Below are 19,808 nucleotides of genomic sequence, written 5' to 3'. Positions count from 1 at the left end.
ACTCTATTTTTCCCTTTTTTTTTTTTTTTTTTTGTTGCATTCAGTATCTTTGTATTATCTTTCTATGTCACATCTAATTTCCATTATAAGCTTTCCCAGCAGATGGAAATGTATTTAATATACCCGTATTAGTCAATTTTATACATTTAGGTGAAAAATAACTTAGGGATCTGTTTTTTTTTTCTTTTTTGATTTTCTAGCTTGATACCCATACAAATTAATTGTATCTAACAAGGCAAAATACTCAAAGGATGTTCTAGAAATACATTCAGTAATGAAATTAATGCCTCTAGATTTCTGTGTTGTTTTGCATATTTCTTATAGTGGTACAGTTTGCCAGTCTTCTCAGCAGATTTTATGTCTGTTTACTCTGTACTACAGGATTCATGTTTGCATTGTTTGTACTCTGCATATTTTTTTTAGCTGTCAGTACTTGTTGGGAAAAAAATATGTGTATTATCCAGGGTCTGCCTCCCAGTGTGTTTTTGATGAAAATCCCTGATGCTATCAGGGCTTCAACAGGTCAGCTGTTGTTTTCCACTGAGCCTCAAAATACTTCTGAAGACTGTAGTCACCAGAGTAATTGCAAATATTTTTTTGGGTGCTGTAGCACTGATCTTGTTGGTTTTTTTCCAAGATGTTTAAGCTCTGTGTGACGTTTTCACTGATACCATACATAGCATTTTGAATCTTCTCCTAATCTTTTTTCAAGATAGATCAGTTATGTTTTCTGTATGCCTAATAACTCCTGTAATGTGTACTAATTCTGGTAATTGTGTATCGTTTTATGTTGTGTGCTGTTAGTTGTGTACATCTTTTATTTCCTGTAAAATAAGAGAAGATAGGGTGAGGGCTGTCCTTGCACTTGTACTTTAAGTACATCTTCACATACTTTATTGAAGAGGAACCTAAAACTGTGTTCTGTGCAGACCTCGAGCTTACTGTAATCAAACACAATCTGCCACGAATGTAAAGGAATGACTGGAGAAAGGTTTACCCTTACTTTCCGATTAGTGCTAGTAACTTTGTGCAAACAACTAATTTGGAGAATGTTAAAAGTTTTCCATTCAGAATTCAAAGGGAAAGTGGGAGAGACATTTCACGTTTAGTGAGTATGCTAGGAGCTGCAGGTGCTTGAGCATAGCTTGAGCTAGACAAGAGTCTTCTGTAACACAGACGTTAAGGCAGTTCTTCATAACTGAGGAGGCCATGGAGTCACCTGGGTGTTGCTGTCCCTGTTTTGTTTCTATCCTTTCTTATAGACAGGGTTTGTTTCAGTATTGTATCCTCAAATTATGTTATACTTCTGGACACGTCCTGGAGCGTAAAAACAGGAGTCATTTGTTCTCTGTCTATGCTGGGGTACAGCATTGTGTAGCTGGAATAAAAAGCAAGCAGTTTCTAATCTATGTGCAATTCTTATGTGAACTGAGATTGAGTATGGCATTAGTCTGTGTGATTATTTTTTGGGGGGCAGGGAGGGGTTGGAGGTTAACGGGTGTCATGTTTAGGGAGTCCTAGCTCCAATACCTCCCAGTATTTCCTTCAGGCTAAAATACGATGCTTTATCTATCAGTCAAAGGTGGCTTTATATTCCTGTACTGCCTTCTTGTGACACTATTGTCCTTCCTGTGTCTGAGATGTTAGATGTGACCTCTGTATTGAGCCTCCTGTGTCTGTTTCAGCTTGCTGTTTTTCCTTATGCTTTTTATTTACTGTTAATAAGTGAAGTGATTGCACTGTATTCCTACACATTGTCCTAGTTTTTATGCTTGCCTTATGTTTTTTTCACATGGTAGATTTGACTGTGTGCATAATAAATTGATTAGTGAGTGCATATCTGTATTTTTCTTTTCTTGGTAAGACAGTTTTGGTGTGATTCTTCATGTTTCTCTGGTAACAATGAGCATCTCTTTGACTAGGATGGCCAGCAGGATAAGGAATGGGTGGGGTATTTTCGGAATTTGCCCGATTCACTGACATCACTGCTGGTCTTGCTAACTACAGCAAATAATCCTGATGGTAAGCAATCTGTTTTGGAAATAATTCTTGTCTGTATTTTCAGTGAATCATAGCGCATCTTCAGGCTGCTGTAACTGTTCTTTCAGCAGATAGTTCTTAGTACACCCAGAGGAAGGTCCTGTAAGATTTTTTGTGCCTTTAGTAGCAGGATTTTTGTATTTCCCGTGGTGTAATTTATATGTATCTATACGCAGCTCTAAAGTCGAGCAATATAAGAGCTTTTACCATTTACCAAAAATTTGAGATGTCTCTGTTTTATTTCTCTCAAGCATAAAATTCATATATATTTTTTGTTAAATCTGATGCAGTAATGATTCCAGCGTATTCTAAGAACCGAGCTTATTCAATCTTCTTCATACTCTTCACTGTATTAGGTAAGTCGCTGCGTGTCTTTGTTAATTTAAATGCACTGTAACTTTGATACTTGTGCATACCAGCTAAAAAGTGTTTTGTTTTTTTCTAGAAGTTTTATCACAAAGTTGTTTTTTTTTGTTGTTCTGTTTTTTATTTTCCTTTCTTCCAGTTACAATGTAGTGTCCTGCAAGATGAATTTCAGGGAAGGCACTTATAAAATGGTTTGGTTTTTCAGTAACATATATATGAGAACAAATACGTGACTTTGTATTTAATGTTAAACTTTATTTTTAGAAAATGAATTGAAGAAAATATTCTTTTGAATTCAGGCCTATGATTTATTATGTATGTTGAAACTTCAGTGCTTACGTGATATGCACTGAAATTTCTTCATTCTTAACGTGGAAAATTTTGTTAAGCTTGTGAGTCTTACATTTATTAATGTGTTTGAAAAATAATAGCTACTTCTGGTTTATGGAGTGTGCTTGAAATGTATCTTTTTGGTGGCTATCCAAGGCTTGTTTGTAGTTGTTTTAGGGGAGAGAAACATTTATATACTGTGCTGTACTTTGTAAAATGTGGAAATGCTTAGGTTTAAATAGTCAGAGACCTAAAATCAGAGAAACGCAATACATCTTGAGAAGCAGAAATGTATTCCAATAAATCTCACTGATTTTTTTCCTTCAATAGGGAACTTATTTCTGATGAACTTGCTTACAGCAATAATATATAACCAGTTTCGAGGATACCTTCTGGTGAGTAAAACATTCCCCACTTCTGTGTTCTCTCACAACCTTAGCACTGTGAAATCCTGAGTATTTATAGTTTTAACTGTGTATGAAGTCAGTATGCCAATCCGGGTTGTAGATACATTTTTAACATACTAAAGGCTCTTTAAATGCATGTGTTTTTACCTGTACGTGCTGTTGTAGCTTGATCATTCTATGAGTAAATCACCTATTAGTATACTTCTGTGTGCGTGCTGTAGATGTGCAACTTCAACTATCACAGGAAGAAAAACCAACAATTAGAAAACTGAATGAGGACAATTAACAAGTAACTTAAACTTGTTCTCTATGTAGAAAACCTGCAGTACTATTTTAATAGCTATTGTTGTAATTCCTATCACTTAATTTCTTTAAGTAGGACAGGATGAGAAGCCTTCAATAAAAACAAATCGCTGATTAAAACACGCCTGCATTTGGTATTTTTACTTCATCCTTACTGCGGGTGGATGTGAAGTTAGAATGGCTGGGGCAGTCTCTTGCTTCTCGGAGGTGGATTCGAGTGTGGAGATTGACTTGTACCAGAAGCAGCTGCCGGTAGGCTGTGTGTAGATACCTGGCCTTTTGAACTAAGGTGTCAGAGGCAACTGGATATGCACCTAATCTGTTCCTTGTATGTCTGTACAAACCTTAATTTTACTGGGGTACCTGATGTAAGTTGAAATGGTTTTCAAACCACTGCATTACTGTAAGACTTGGATTCTCTGGAGATGTTTACGCAGTAGAAGACAAGGAACTGCTAGCCTTTGTTGCTTAATCTTCCTTCCTTTCTTTTTGTGTTATGAGCTAAAAACAAATTGCTTTCTGGTGTAGTAGTTATTCGTGTTGGTACTCAGCTTACACTCCATGTGATGCCAGAGTCATCAGTGCAGTACTTCACGGTGCTTCTGGAAGATGCCTGATCATACGCAGTGCTTCCCTTTTTGTTTAATAGGAATGTGGTGTGTGGTGTAATGACCTTTTTTTGACCCACGTATCTATATCAGAGAAGTAAAAGGTGACTAAGTAAATGTAGTTGTGCAAAGAACATGAAATCTGTGGTGGTGATTAAACTCGATGCTAAAAGTTTATTTTTTTCTCCTGTATTAATAAGCTGTGTAGTTTGCTTTGCTGCATTATGAGCACCAGTTTAGTCTCCAGCCGGCAGTGTAGTCTGGATTTCCATAGCAGGAAAGGTGTAAGCTGTTTTGTTTTCTGTATGAGATAGAGTAGCTATACAGTCTGGGAGGAATTGTAATGAGCCAAGGCAAGAGTATTTTAGAAAGCAGGGACAACATAAATCAAATCAAAGTTGATTTCTGCTACTTCCAATAAAATGTTCTTGCTCCAGGAGGATGAATTCTGTGGATTTCCTAGTGCTGTTTGAAAGAGATGTAGCTGACTGGAGAGGTGGGTAAGGAAAAGGCTTCATGGGTGCAGCGGGAGATCTCCAGAACTGAGTTTGTGACCAGCAATGAGTATAAAACATGCAAGGTGCACCACAGTTACTTAGCAGTTAATACACACAGTAGATTAATACAATTAACACAATGCTAGGCTAACTATTAATATGCTTATCACACTGATGGCACGTGACTGAATTTTTGGTCAGGCAGTCATCAGTCAAATAGGGAGCGCTCAGGCTCTGCTCCTCAACAGGCTAAGTCTAGATCTTGCTGAGGTACCATCTTCTGTGTTGGTTTTTATTGTTGTTGGTTTTTGTTTGTTTGTTTTTTCTTTGGCTTTATAATTTTCAAGGTGATTTTTTTTTCTCTCAGGTCTTTGGTTACTATTAGTACTTCAGCAGTTTCACTACCTCCATTTTTGTTTTTGTTGTTGTTTTGGTTTTTACTTTCCTGCTGCATATTTCATATAACTTCACAGCCCAACAGCAATATTTTTGGTAAACCTGATTCATGGTAGTGGCTGTGCTACACAAAAGCACTGGTCTGACAGCTAAACTGCTGGACTGTAGCTTAAGGGTAGAATGAACAGCAGTTCCCTGTTACGTGGAATCCACCTTGTCTTTTCTCACGCCTGCTGTTTCCTGTAGGTTTGGTGGGGGGAAACCACCAAACCACCTTGGCTTTGTGTGTGATTCCGTGTAAGTCACTTACATACAGACCTATAGTACTTTCCTTCCCTCAGAGGCACAAGGAGTGGAGCTGAGGGCTTGAGGGAAAAGTGAAATAGTAGTTGCTCTAGGTAAAGGTCCAGAGAGAAGGTGAAGTTTGTTGCGTAGTAAGTCATAAACAATGTTACACAGAAGGAATGACCTTCACCCCACTGTGGGAGAGGCATATTTATATGTAATGTGTGCAAAGAATTTTTGTATTTCTCTGTTTTCCTGCTCTACCTGTTTCTTCCCTTTTTTCTCCATTTTCTTCTTTCCCATGGGAGAACATGTCATAATCTGACTCCCCCAAAACTAGTTAGTAGAGATTTTGAAGGTGATTGCAATGAAGAAGCGAAGCACAAAAAAACGTGGATCTGACTTCCTTCTCTTTGGTAGGCTGTCCAACAGTGGCATGAATTTCTTTGAATACTTGAGCTCTACAGTTGCCATTGTCTTCAGAATAAGCAAGTGCCTGTGCAGGCAAGAATTAAAAATAAACCATGACCTGGATGTTTACTTGAACTCTAGAGATTTGTCTGCTTGGTTCCTTCCTTCTCTTTCACAGAGCTCTTGTAAGGAGTGAGAGCTAGAAGGTCTCTTCTGGTCTCTAGTCACGATTTGGGTGGGGATGTCTGTGTGTGCCAGAGGATCGGTATATTATCTGACCACGGGATGTAGAACTGCTAGGGGTGCTGGGTATTCCTGCTGGTCCCCAAGTCCTGCTGATAGGCATGGGCTTTACTGATTTCAGCCTTTGACTCTTAGCAGTATTTCCTTTAAACCGTGGGATTACCTGTCTGGTTGCACCTGGTATCTGAACAACTAAATATAGTGGCTAATGATGGGGACTTTGTCAGGAGAAGACAGCAAGCAGTTTTTTGACTTCCTGGAAGCAATTTTATTTGAACAGATATGGACTTTTCTGAAGCTTGCCGTGGCTTTTGTCTAAGGACTAGGCAAATAGTTTACAGGTCACATTTATATTATCTAATTGGTTTTCCTTTAAACCAGTGTAAGTAAATTGTCTCCTTTTGTGGTGTGTTTACTGTACAGAAATCAGTTCAGTCCTCCCTCTTCAGGAGACGGCTAGGAATCCGGGCTGCATTTGAAGTACTTTCTTCCCTGAAAGAAGGTCCTGCTAATGCAGAACAGTAAGTGGAGGTTACAGAAACTGTAGTTCACCTTGCAGAAAAAAGCAGGTTTCTGTGCCTCTTGTTTAGTATACTAACTGAGGATCCCTTTTTGAAGAAAATGATACTTTTGCTTATCTTTTTATTTTATTATTGATTCAAGTGAGTATTTATAACCTGTTGTCTGGGACTTTTTATGGGGTCTGTTTCCTTTTTATTTCTGTGTTTCCAAAAATAAATAAATAAAAAAAATAAAACAACCATCTGCCATCAAGATAGCTATCTGTTTCGGGGCCCATCCTCTAAGTACATCCTGTCTTCTTTTAAATAGATCGTACGTCAGTGTTGGGGCCTTGCTTCAAGTGCTGCAGAAAGTTGAAATGGATTCTCGCTGCAAGCAAGCAATCATGAGGGTAGGAGTTTTAAATCTTTGGTGGCTAGGAAACATCTGATGGGACAGCTGTGGAAACTGAAATGCTTCTGATCTCAGAACTGATCTAGGAGCAGTAGCTTTCAGCTCAGCTGCTTGTATGCTGCTTTCTTTAGGCAAAGACCAACACACAAACAGACACTGAGCTGTGCCTCTGCTCATTATCTTAGAGACAGTTTTTGTTCCAATGATTTCACCTCAGTATTGCTGCTACTTTGGTTACTGTAAAGAGGAAGGCATCCGCCTGTAGGTGGTGTAGGGTAATGAAGACTTTCTTTGTTTTACAAAGCCAACTTTTGTTTTACAAAGCCATAGTTGTCCGAGGACAGAGAAATTGTCTCTGACAGGAGATAGAAGTTGCAGGAGTTAACAGTATGGTATGAGGGTGTTATCCAAAAGTAATGTTGCTTTTTAAGAACAAAATTGCAGCGGGTTTTGGAAGTACATACGGTATGAACTTCTGCCAAGAGAAAGTGATAGTTAAGAGCTGATGGTAATAACGTGCCAGGAGCTGGTTGGCTCCAGTCTGAAGGTTGGAAGCGGAATGAGGAAGTGTATGTGTGTTGCTTCCCATTGTTGTCTGGGATAGGGGTTGTATAAACAGAGTAGTCTGCAAATAAACACCATGCTCTCTACTTATGTCAAGCTGTCCATTGCATTATTTAAGTATGCAAATCCAAGTTTTAGTTCTGGTTAGTGGTGTTTTTTTCTCTTTTGTTGCTGTGTGTACTGTAGTTGCAGTTAGCATTTAGCGTGCTAGGGAAGGGTCTTCATCACGTTACAATTTGTAAAATAATTACATCTTTCCAGGTGATCACTTCTGCAAAAAAGTGATAACTAACATACTTTCGTTCTTGGGATCTCTGCAGAACAGCAGTACTAGATGAGACTAAAACAGCAGTACTAGATGAGACTAAAAATCCAAGTATGTCATTAGAGCATGCTCCTTCTTAAGAAGCTTGTGATCCCAGAGAGGGAAAACAGAAAGGGTGAAACAAATCCCACAGTCATTTGGCAGGTTAGCATTAAAACAAAGGATATCGAAGCTCGCTCTAATACGTTGTGGTGCAGGTTGTATTACAGCTGTATTCCTAGGCTTTTGAGATAGTCTGAGAGAGCTCGTGTGTTCTGAAGATGCATCTAATGCAGGTGTTGATCTGACTTTCTCTTTCATGTTAAGTCACTCAAAATATGGTCTGGTGACCAGCTGTCTGCTGCCCAGTTCCAGAAGCTCTTTGAAGAACTAGACAAAGATGCCATTAAGCAAGTATGTACCTTACAATTATTTATTAAGTGCCAAAAGTGATCATGGTTTTGAACAAAAATAAGTGATAGTATTATGCTAAGCGTAGAATTAAATACATTTTACGGTTCCCTGAACACAGGGAATGATCAGGTGTCATTGATTTTAAGTTGTTGGTAGATTGCTCTTACAGTCACAAATGGCATTGCTTTGGGGAGCTTTTGCGGCATTAGTTTGGGATTGCCAGGTAGTGTTAAATATATGAAATGCCTGGTTGTTTTCACAGCATTTTTAACCTTCTTGGGCAGACAAAATAAGTGAGGGCTGTATTTGTTTTTGTTTAGTAGGAAGGTTAATTGTGATGGAATGAGGAAGAGGAGTTAAGCTTCCAGCATAGACTTTCTGAAGGAAGTGCTCTTGAGAAGCATGTATGTCTGTAGTAAATCCTTTTTTGATGAAATGCAAGGGATTTGTCATGTCATGACAGCCCTATACTAAAACAATGCATCTCCCCCATATGTTAGTGTTCGCAGAGTAACAAATAGATTCAAAGACTTTTCTCCAGACTGTGAAAGAAGGATGAAATATAGACTTCAGCTGAAGTCCCTCTTCAGCTGAAGATGGTCAGAAAGAAGTCTTCTCCCCTTGGCGGGCAGGGAGATGGTGTGGGTGGAGAGATGAACTTTGTAAGGGTTAAGAAATGTTATTTTCTATATTTACATGGAACTAAGACTTTTGAATCTCTTAAGGGAGACAAATGTTGGGAGAGGTAGAAGAAATGTATACGTTAGTAGCCTGGTGGTTAGTTTACCTGCTTGAGGCACTGAAGAGGTTGGATTACCTTCCTTCTTTGCCTTGTATTGTCTTGTCTTGTGTCATAATCACCAACCCATTTGCAATTCAGAACAATCTCTTGCTGATAGCTAGAGCTTGAAAGCACCTTCCTATTTAAATGTAGTTAAAATTATCGTGTGCCTTGCAAAGTTTTGCTTTGAAAAAGTCTGTTTCTTAAATCAGATTTTTTTCCTGCATCATTATTAAAATGCTTACATTTTGCATATCAGAAAACCCTTTTGTGTTTGTCTTTTCAGCATCCTCCCAGTCCAGAGTACCAATCCCATTTTATGCAGAAAGTGCAGTTTGCCTTTGGCCATCCATACTTTGGCTACTTGGGGAATGTTGTAGCCCTTGCAAACATTGTTTCTATCTGCGTAAGTAAGATTTTTCTCTTTTTCCTGCTGAAAAATTCAGTTCTGTTTTTGTTCTTTTAGTCTCTATTGTGATAACCACTTTCTGCGGTAGGTATCTGTGTTTTGCATGCTTTAATTATGTAAAGTCTTAGGAGAGAATACTCTTGGTTAAGGATTATATTCTGGCCTGCAGTTAAGGAATATATTCTGAGCTGCTTAAAAAGATCTGTGTAAAGTATAAAGGAACATCCTGTTCTTGTGCTAAAAAATCTGCTTTGTGCAGCAGTAAGGCAGTGGATTCATAAAAGATTCCTTGTTTTTTAAGGTGGTTTTGGTGATGGATGCAGATAAGCAGCCTTCCGAAAGAGATGACTTCTTCTTGGGGGTAAGATGTGACAGTATTCCTATGGTTTTTGCTGTTCTCTGATGCATTTAATTCTAATAATTTTTATTATTTGGGGGTGGTGGTGAAGGCTATCAACTGCTTCTTCATCCTATACTATCTGCTGGAAATGTTGCTGAAAATCTTGGCGATGGGCTTGAAAAGATACTTATCGTACCCGAGCAATAGGTTTGATGGACTTCTGACTGCAATTTTGCTGGTAAGATATTTTTTTTTGGTTGGTTGATTGTTTTTGTTTTCAACTTCTGTATTCCTGGATTTGGTGTCTAAGATGATGAGGAGGTGCAAGAGCTAGTAGAATTGTTCTTTATTCAGCACTGTTTAATGTGCTGAGTTAAACAGCTTGAGCCAGTATTGTGGTTTTCATTGGCATTAAGGTTTTGGTAGTGAGTGGTGCTCTTCGTGTCCCTTTTTTGGAGGTAGGTTTTTTGAAATTGATGGAAAAGTTAAGATTTCTTGTTAATTATCCTTTTTAATGTTATATGGAAACATTCAGCTCTTAGAGTTATCACATGAGGAACTCTGTTATGTAGCTAAACATAACTTTTCAATAAAAAAAGTGGCAGAAGGTTATTACTGTTTGGTAAAGGCCTGAAACCTTTGACGAGGTCAAATTCACTGTTAGTGTAATTCATTCAATATCCTTGTATGTATCAACACTGGATTACTTTGGGGGAATTTCTAGTCAAAAATATGTCAATTTCAGAGCTTAAAACTGTGTCAAATTAGTGTCTTAAAGCTCTCAAAAATGTTTCCTGTCAAGAAATGTAATTTTTAAAACTTAGAATTACAAAGTTAAACAGTTTTGACTTTTCTTCCCTCCTCCTATCTAAAGGTCTTGGAGATTGCGACTTTTGCAGAGTATGGATTTCCTCATCCTGGTTGGTATGTAATCTCCTTGAACTGTTGCAATTTCTTGGGAGTTTAGGGTGGGTCAGGGGAATGCACACACACATTCATGCACACTTATGGTGTAATTGTCCATAAGTTTCCAAACCTAGTAGAAGTTCTTGCTATTAAAATCACCAAAGGCTAGGCAAAATGGATAGGTAAAAGAAAATTATTTTATCTTTTCATAAATCTTTAGAGTTTTACTTCTGTGTTTTGAGAGAAGGATGTGTTTGTGTTACTTGTAATCTGATCTAAAATAATATCTTAGCAGACCTATGCTTTTGAAAGGTGCAGGAAGAGGAATTTGATACAACATACACAACCAGCTACTAACCTCACGTATTTCAATATCAGACTGTCCGTAAGCCCAATTATATGAACTGCTAAACAACTAACAAATCCCCTTTTACCCTGTAGATCAAAGACTGAGTTTTATTTCATTCTGTAAAGTTTAGTAGGAAGAATCCCATAGATTTTTAAACTATTTATCTGTACTAGAAATAAAATAGCAAGTAAAAGTATCTTGATTTTCCTAAGTTCAAACAGTTCTTGGATTATTATCTTAACCTTTATTCACCATCAAAGCCACAAAAGTAATTGTTTCTACTTTAAAATTCATGAACTGCAGACACACCAGAAGAGGAAAGCAAAGGACTTTTGGAGGACTTTGTGAATCTTACTTTTAGGGGTGGGAGTTAAAACACATTTTGATACTTTCTCTTCATACAAGCTCACTCCTGAAATGCTGATTCTCCCTAATTTTTCAGGATATTTGTTATATTGTAAATTAAGATAACTTCTTTCATTACACTAGTTCTCTATAAAGAGACCAGGTGAAGTAACAACTAACAGTGAGTTTATTGTTGAACATTGTTTTTTCCCATCACTCAAAAGCATTGCCGTAGGGATGTTAATTGCTAACAATTTAATATCATTGACTCCCATTGTCCTCGTGGTTGATAAGTGCTTCCTTATATCTAGTGTGAGCTGCCCTTGTTTCAGCATAGGCCTATTATCCCTTGCCCTCTTACTGTGCACCGTTGAACAGCCTTTCTTCTGTCTTCTTGGGGACCTCTCTGTACATAATAGAAGGATGTCACTAGATTGCCCTGAAGCAGTCTTTTCTCAGGCTGAGCAAGCCTAGTTTCTGAAACTATAGTGGCTGGGCTGGTACACCAGCCCTTGACCATATATTGTTGGCCCTCTGCTGATCTAGTTGTAGTTTATCTCTTTCTTGTACTGGTGATCCCAAAACTGGGTGCAGTGTTCGAGTCAGTCATAGGTTGTAAAAAGTGTTTATATGAGGAAATAAAATTCTTCTTTTTTTTCCAAAACAAATTTTAATATGGCACAGATATTAAGCAGAAGTTGTGGGGAATTTGCAATTATTTGTAGCTAAGAAGCTTTAACTGTCTTTCTGTCATGAGCTGTTTCTCTGATTTATTATTTTCTTCCATCTTTCCTAGGAGACCTGAGTTCATGGGCTTGTTATCGCTGTGGGATATGGTTCGATTGGTGAACATGCTAATCGTTTTCAGGTTCCTGCGGATCATTCCTAATATGAAGGTGTTTGCTTATTCCTCCACACTTCTGATATCTTTGTTAGTCAAATTATAAATTTTATTAAAGCCTGTCGTAATGTTGTGTACTGGCTTGCAATTCTTTCCCACCTGAGTAGGCACAGCACCTCACAAACTCTCTTTAGGTTGTTTTCTCTGTTGAGAAAATTGCCAGGGAAGTTCCGTTGATGTCATTGCAGTTGATGTTAGTATTCTAAAGTGGGCAGAGAAACATATCCAGAAATACTTGCATAACTTATGTAAGGCTTCAGTCTGAACTAGGTGACTGGATGTGTGAAGTCCTTGAAGAACTTTGTACTCAGGAAGTGAAGGGCTTGCTCTCACTAGATACTGCCAGACAGTTTAGTTCTGTAAAGGGTTTTTTGGAATTAATCCCTTTTTCACTTTCTAGTTATGCGTATTTACACCAGAGTACCTATTCTTGAATCTGAAATCAGTTGAAGTTGTTTGACTGTTTGTTATAATCCCATGCTTAGACTTGCTTGAACACCAAGTGCAAATTGACATCAGGAGTAGGACTTGTATCTTAATAAATATCTACCTGGTGTAATTTCTGTGGAAAGTGTAAAATAGACATGCTTCCTTTTCAATCCATATCAATCACCCTGAAGTTGTAGGGGCACTTAAGATCATTATTTTGCCTGTTCTGATCTTTATATATAGCCCTTTAGGTCATGGGAGCCTAATTGTACCTAAAAGTTAGCATGATGGCTGCATATGAAAAAGAGTATGGCACTGTTCATTTTAAGTATCTCATGCAGATATCACTATATAAAAGATTATCCTCATTTAGACGTATCTCCCTTTCCTGATCAGTATTTGTTTGTCCTTTTAGTAAAGATAATTTGATACAGATTGTAAGTGTGGTGAATGTAATGCATATCAAATTCTGCTTTGTTTTAGTTCATGGCTTTGGTTGTTACTACATTGCTGGATCTGGTAAAAAACTTGAGAGCCTTTGCAGGAATCCTTGTGGTAAGTCATAAAGCAGGACTGATGAACACATACCACTTACTGTACCGCTGCCTGTAAGAAAGGAAGTGACAAAGTAAACCAGGGTCCTTGGATGACAATTTCCATGAACCGTAATATTTCACCATCATCAACTAATTCTCTAGAGCATGTCCGGCAAAGCCGTAACAAACTACTGTTTTGTTATGGCCAGCATGTGGTGACTGTGCCTTAATTACCGGTTTCCTCTAGGAGTACCTTTAAAAGGTTATTGAAACTTCTCTAAAATACTTGTCTCGGGCTGGAAATTTTGCTTTCAAAGAAAAACTCATCTATTTCTAAAGTGGCCTCTCTTTCCTTACCCTCGCTTGCTTATGTTAAATTAAATAGCAAAACAACTTTATAATTGTTCTCAGTTGAGTTCTCAACTTTGTAATTGTTCTCAGTTGAGAAAGTCTTAAGATGGCTGGCATGTTTGGACGTGATGTTTTGTGAAAGTCCCTGCCATCATGTTCAAAGTGTGTTGGATGTGTACAACATAGTCTGTAAACGGATGATTCAAGGATGTATCACAGTGTGTGATGCTGATTACATAAAGTCTACATTTCCTAACTCTTGAGTTTCTGGATTTGCAGCTGTGTCTTCCTGACAGAGCAAATGAGTGGGTGTCTTTATTTCATGTTGTTTTTATTTTTTAAAATACCTTAATTTGAAATAATGGTTAAAGAGCAAGGCTTTGCTGTGTATTAGGTGTTTTCTGAGAAGTTATTCTAGTATATCAAAACAAGAACTGACTTAGCATGCAATTTATCCAGAATATCTGGGTTTTGTCCTTACTAATCTCTGCTTGTATCTGTAGGGGAGGGACCTTAAATTGTGGCCTGGAGAGGTTTATGTTGCAATTTGAAATAAAAACGTTGGCTTGTGCAAAGATAAATCAGTAACAAACTTAGTTCTGCTTTGCAAGTCATACATGCTGTTGGGAGCTACTCTTAATACTGAGAATTACTTTGGGAGTGCACAAACCAAGACATTAGCTTTTACAGGTGAAAGTAGGAGTCTCTTTGGGTTCTTAGGGGCCTAAATACCAGTCTTGCATATGATAGGACTATCTTCAGTGTAATGAGAAACTTTTGACAATTATTGAATTGTTGGAAATAAATAAATTACCAGGTCTTCCCAAAGCCACTGTAGAAAATGCTGCTCTGCCTTGTGGTTGCTCAATGTAATGAGCTGCCTGTACTCTCGGTAATTTTGCAATTTCTTGGTGAAATGGGTACACCACGCTAAAGGAGTGCACATTTGCTTGTCACCCCTGTCACAGGCTGCTAGGGTTGCTTGGTGGCTAGGTTGGGGAGGCAGCGATTGATATTTGCTGCTGCTGAATGTGACAGAGCCCATATGTCAGAGCCCTGGGAGACAGCGTTCATCAGGTGAGCTCCCTTGTGCTTTACAGTAGGACCCCAAAGCTGTGCTGCTACTGGCGTGGCTGTACCTGAACTACAGAATTCTGCTGGAGGCTCCCTGTTGTCCTGACAGACATAGCTAAGATGGCAGGAGCCTGCAGTAATGGGCTTCAGTTTTGTTTTAGACATGATGCTTTAGTGTTTCAGTATGGTATCCCTACTCATGCATGTAAGATATAATGCTCATGAAGTGTCTGCTGTGGATTGTCCTTTGGGCTGGGAGCGTCAACTGTAGTTTTGCACCAATTGTGAGACAACTCTGCAACAGTGTTTGCCACTTCCATTAATTTAACTTGCTTTTACTTAAGGCTGAGTAGAAGCTGTCACTGAGCCTTCTACCATAGTCAAGTCCGACTCCGTTACCTGCTGATGCAAAAGATCTTTCCGAATTTTAGCCTTGAACATATGCTGATAAAGTAATATAGCTTGTTAGCTAATATGTTAGGCAGTACATCAGTTTAGAGATAATATCTTTATCATAGAATAAAATCGACTTTATTGCAAGGGCAGATGCCCCATCTCCTGGCAGGTTGTGGAATGGCAGCTTCAACTTACTCCAGTAGCATTTAAAATGCTGGGTGGGATTCACAGATTAGAGCAGTCCCTTCCTTCCTTCCCAGACCTTCTTTTGGGGCTGTCTTCTAGCAAAATACAGAAAAGTGACTAATGACACTTCAGTTTCATCAAACACTCATCTTGTCTCAGGCTGTCCTAGAACAAATGGTTCCTTACTCAGAGGACTATAGGTTATTTCTAGAACAAGCTTTTTAGGTCATTTTGCAAATTTTAATAGCAGGTAACTGCAGAAGGCTGTGAAAACTTTCTTTTTAAAAAGAGGTTTGTGTTTTCCTAACAAGTAAAAGACTGCAGTTCCAAAATCACTTTATTATGAAACCTTGGCGTATAGATTAATATAACATTTTAGAAGAAGTTGCTGATGTAATACTGGATTATTTTTGTCCGTATGTTAGGTTTTGTAAAAGCTGATTTTCAATGAATCTAACAGAAAGCTCCCCAAATACTTAGATTATTCCTTGTATTTATAGGTACTGTTTTTCTTTGTTTTGTTTTGTTTTCTGACAGATCATAAATGAAATTGTTGCAATGCATTTTAACAAAGGAAAGTTAAATAGAATATTAAAAAGAGCAAGCAATTAAAAAGAAAAAAAAAACCCAAACCTATTGAAGTTAAAATACTTCTTAATGTCTGGACATTGATCGTGACCAGAGTCTTTTACTTGTGGTACTAAGGTGAATTCCATGTTTAATTGCATTGTTTGCCTATTTAGTGACAGAAATATTCAAAACTAATACTTAAATATATTCCTTCCAGGTGGTTTTCTATGCATTTGCTATAACTGGCATAATGCTATTTAAAGGTGCTGTGGTTCCTATGGGAAATGTCAGGTAAGCATCACTATTCAGAAAGTAGTACTGTGATTTTCAAAGGCATCTGCAACTCTGTACCTCTGGGCTATTTGTGTTTGTTTTTTCTTTTTGTTCTTGAAGCTGCCCTTAATTTAATTTTCAGTCACACAAGCTTTTTCATCTGCTACTCTTTCAGTTTTTTTTCTTGGTGTATTGGAATTGCCAGTGTGCTTATCTATAGCTCAAAATTTTAACCTGCTGTAGCTTTAATACTTTAATGATTTCCTGTGTTTTCCGTGCACATGAGATACTTAACGTTAATCACAGGAATCTTGTTTTTTTGAAGTAAAGTATGTAGAAAGCTATGCTCATATCAGACCAATTCTCTTGCAGTGTTGTCAATACAACATATAATAATGGCACTCTGCAGTGTGGGACCTATGAACAGCTGGAATATTGGCCGAACAACTTTGATGACTTTGCTGTGAGTCTGATCATAGATGGAATCCAGACCTCTTTGCCTCCATACCTGTCCCTTTCCCTCATTTTCTGAGGCTTTTTAGCGTGTGAAGTAGCAACTCAATTTCTGTTTTACTCGTGTTATTCAGGCAGCAGTGGTGACCCTCTGGGATGTGATGGTAGTGAACAACTGGCAAGTCTTTCTGGAAGCGTTCTCAAGATACTCAACTCCGTAAGTAGCAGTAATAATACCAATATGGAGCCATGTAAATCTAGCTGATAAATTAAATGAACAAGAATTATACACGTAGTACAATTCCTAGAAGCTAATAAGAGGCATGCAGCTAACCTTTCTTTTCTTTCTAAGTACCATTTCTTTTCTTTCTAAATACCATTTCTTTTCTTTCTAAATATCATTTAGAAGGCATTGGAAACTGGTTTGGTAGCTGTCTTGCTCCAAAAAAGCGTGAATTGCTTAAGCATGAATTTCTTAAGTGTGAATTTTAAGCAGGTTTGCAACATGCATTAGGTAGGTGGGTGGCTCTCACTGTAGAGCCAGTCTCACAGAAGAGATGTAAGTGAATCACTGTGAGATGTTCTGGGTTGCTTCTGTATTTTCCCTGGGAGTAAATAATGTTTAGTAGACTTAGAATCTTGGGCATATCTTTCATTTGCATTGCATTGTTTTATGGGAATGTTTGAATTAACTGGATAGGCTCTGAGTTAAGCTGTTTCACTGATGCTTAGCTGGTGAAATCTTAATGCAGTAAACCTGGGAAATTTGATTTCTGTGGGGTCCTGATTTCATGATTTCCACATCTTGAGTCTAGCAGTTTGAATCAAACAGAAGGAAATGGTTCTTCACCCAGCGTGTAGTTAAGGTGTGGAATTCAACAGGCTGTTGTCTGTGATAAATGTTTAATATGCTCTGGTGAAGACTGGACAAGTTGTGAAAGAAATCCTTCGGGATCTGCAATGAATGGAAGCTACCTCTAGCTCAAGAAATCTCTGAACTGCAAATGGTTGGAGATCAGGAGAGCTCTGAGCGGGTAGCCTTGTAAATACCTAGTCATGTTCTTGAACTCTTTTCATGTGCTTTCACTTCAGACCACTCAAAGGCCACTAGCCTAGATGGATCTTCTTCTGTGATCCAGAACAACTTCTCCTAGGCTGTTTTTCTGTCCCTTCAGGGTTTGTTTAGGTATCTTAAGTGGGTGGAGAAAATCAGTTTGGAGAAATCTGTTTGCTTTTAACTTAATGAAAGGCTAAGATTATTACTTTTCATTAGTAATAGTTTAAAATCTCTTTTTACATTAGGAAAGTAGTAGTATTACCTTTCAAGGAAAACTGTGATTTAATTTCTTCAGTCACTTCCAGGCTGAGGTTATTTGCTGCCTACTTTACTTATTGTCTGTTAATCTGATCTGCAGGTGGGCAAAGATCTATTTTGTAGCCTGGTGGTTGATCTCATCTGTCATCTGGGTTAATCTCTTCGTAGCTTTACTTCTAGAGGTAAGAAAGTGCGTTTATTTGGTGTTGGATCCTGATAGCAGGTTCTGGTCTGTACGGGAAACAGAAAGAACCCAGGAAACTTTCTGGGAAATGCAGGTTGGTTTTGCATGTTTGCTTAATCTTCTTCCCCATCTCCTTCTCTCAGATGTTGAAGAAGCATTTTCTTTTTCCCAGACAATTGTGTATTTTTTTTAACTTTGTCACAAATCTGGTTGCATTTCACTGGGTGTGTACGTTTTTTGTTATAGCTAACTCACCGCAAAGATGTGTTGTGATATTTTTAAATTTTAAAAATTTAAAATTTTAAAATCACATTTGTAGAAATGCTTCTCTTGTACTTTAATATTATTAGTATTTTAGCATTTAACTTCCAAGCTGCAAATATTTTTTGCATTTGATTTGTCAGCAAATGAAACTATTTAAGCTTAATATTTTTGTTTTATTTGGTGGTCCTGTGTCTCTTCCCACCTCCCAGTTTGGATTATTACCCAGTTCCACACTAGAACACTGGAACTGATTATTTGTTTTGAAGAGATAGTTGTCTATTGCTTTTTAAAGAAGTCATGGAAATGTAGGTACCTAGCTAATACCATGAAGAACATGTAGTTCTGTTGGTCTCTTGTGTATCTGTACTTCTCTGAAAGTTTGTCTTTTGAGCTTTTTGATGGTGAAGGCAACAAAGGAACATTAATCATAGCCATCTAATCCATATTACTCATGTAAGCCTTGCATAAGTAATGGAAGAAATTGAACGTCTTTAGAGGGCGCTTCACCCCATCTTAAAACTAATGATAATTTCTCTTTTGGAGATGTGGTGGATGTTGTGGTTTTTGTTGTTGCTTTTTGATTGCATAGAGAACTAAAATATATTGCTTTATGCGGAATGGTAACCAGATCAATTTAGGTGAGATGGGTCTCATGTGAAGCCTCTATCTTACCCCTGGGCATGCTAGGAAAGACTTCCAGTTCTGACAGGAGGCCAGTCCTGTGAAGTTTTCTGTATGCTTGCTTCTGAAGGGCTCCGGATGGAGTTTGCTGTAAGAGAGAAGTTTTAGCAAACTGGAGCCAGAGAGAAGGATATTACTAGGATATCACTGTTTTTTTGTCTTTTTTTCTCTTTTACCCCTAAGCTGTCTGTCTGCTCGTAGGTATTGATTCATACAATTAAAAGTGGATAGGGGAGGATGAAAAAAACTGAAGCTGAGTTTTATGACTCCTGGACTAAGAGTATGTTTATATTGTGTTTTGGTTTTTTTGGCTTTTTTGTTTTTTTAGAGGAAAAACTTTAAAGCAAGTGAACTCTTGTGGGTAGTTCACACAGTTATCCTGGGGAGGCAGTCCTTGCTAGGCAGAGAAGGCAGCAGGGTTATTTTTAGTTCTACTGTTCTTTCAGTGTGATGAGGAAGTTATTCCATTCCTGAACAACAAATTCGAACAGTGACCCACAGTCAATAAATATGCTGTTGACTAAATGAATTACTGCTCTGCCACTGTTTAAAGCAGTCCCTCTCCCCACCTCCCAGTGTATTGATCTGACATAACCTCTTTACTGATGTAATTAGAAGTAGCCTTTAATTTTTCTTTCTGTCTCTTTTATGTTCCAGAACTTTATCCACAAGTGGGACCGTCGCTGTCATCGGGAGTCTCTCTCAGATATTGAATACCAGAGGACAGTTGAACTAATGTTCAGGTGAGTTAAACTAGGCTCGATAATCTACTTAGCATGGTTTTTTGTTTGTTCATCTCTTAGCGTGCTGGTTGCAAAAGGGTAAAATGCTTGTCTCTTATTTCCTCTGTCAGGAGCAAACTGTTTCATCTGTTACCTTGGACAAACTCAGCATGTGCTTTGGTTAGGCTTCCTTTAAGCTGACTTGTTATCCTTAACCTTTATATGCTTCCTGCCAATAGCATCATGGGTGAAGAGGTGTT

The 19,808-nt window shown here is 38.0% G+C and overlaps 1 protein-coding gene across 1 annotated transcript in view; it reads left to right on the top strand.

Moving 5' to 3' along the window:
* TPCN2 (two pore segment channel 2) overlaps positions 1 to 19,808 on the top strand; it is a 50,917-nt gene that overhangs the window by 7,996 nt on the left and 23,113 nt on the right. Inside the window, exons 8-24 of the mRNA XM_048058659.2 lie at positions 1,923 to 2,022; positions 2,331 to 2,396; positions 3,067 to 3,131; positions 6,310 to 6,407; positions 6,718 to 6,799; positions 7,997 to 8,083; positions 9,151 to 9,270; positions 9,575 to 9,634; positions 9,723 to 9,851; positions 10,488 to 10,537; positions 12,010 to 12,109; positions 13,027 to 13,098; positions 15,874 to 15,947; positions 16,302 to 16,392; positions 16,517 to 16,599; positions 17,798 to 17,879; positions 19,484 to 19,569. Of these exons, the coding sequence (XP_047914616.2) occupies positions 1,923 to 2,022; positions 2,331 to 2,396; positions 3,067 to 3,131; positions 6,310 to 6,407; positions 6,718 to 6,799; positions 7,997 to 8,083; positions 9,151 to 9,270; positions 9,575 to 9,634; positions 9,723 to 9,851; positions 10,488 to 10,537; positions 12,010 to 12,109; positions 13,027 to 13,098; positions 15,874 to 15,947; positions 16,302 to 16,392; positions 16,517 to 16,599; positions 17,798 to 17,879; positions 19,484 to 19,569 (1,445 nt within the window). The remainder of the gene's footprint in view (positions 1 to 1,922; positions 2,023 to 2,330; positions 2,397 to 3,066; positions 3,132 to 6,309; positions 6,408 to 6,717; positions 6,800 to 7,996; positions 8,084 to 9,150; positions 9,271 to 9,574; positions 9,635 to 9,722; positions 9,852 to 10,487; positions 10,538 to 12,009; positions 12,110 to 13,026; positions 13,099 to 15,873; positions 15,948 to 16,301; positions 16,393 to 16,516; positions 16,600 to 17,797; positions 17,880 to 19,483; positions 19,570 to 19,808) is intronic.

This window comes from Anser cygnoides, chromosome 5 (assembly GCF_040182565.1).
Source record: "Anser cygnoides isolate HZ-2024a breed goose chromosome 5, Taihu_goose_T2T_genome, whole genome shotgun sequence".
Taxonomy (NCBI): Eukaryota; Metazoa; Chordata; class Aves; order Anseriformes; family Anatidae; genus Anser; species Anser cygnoides.
The sequence above is the reverse complement of the archived record's forward strand: the minus strand, read 5'-3'. Positions and strand labels throughout refer to the sequence as shown.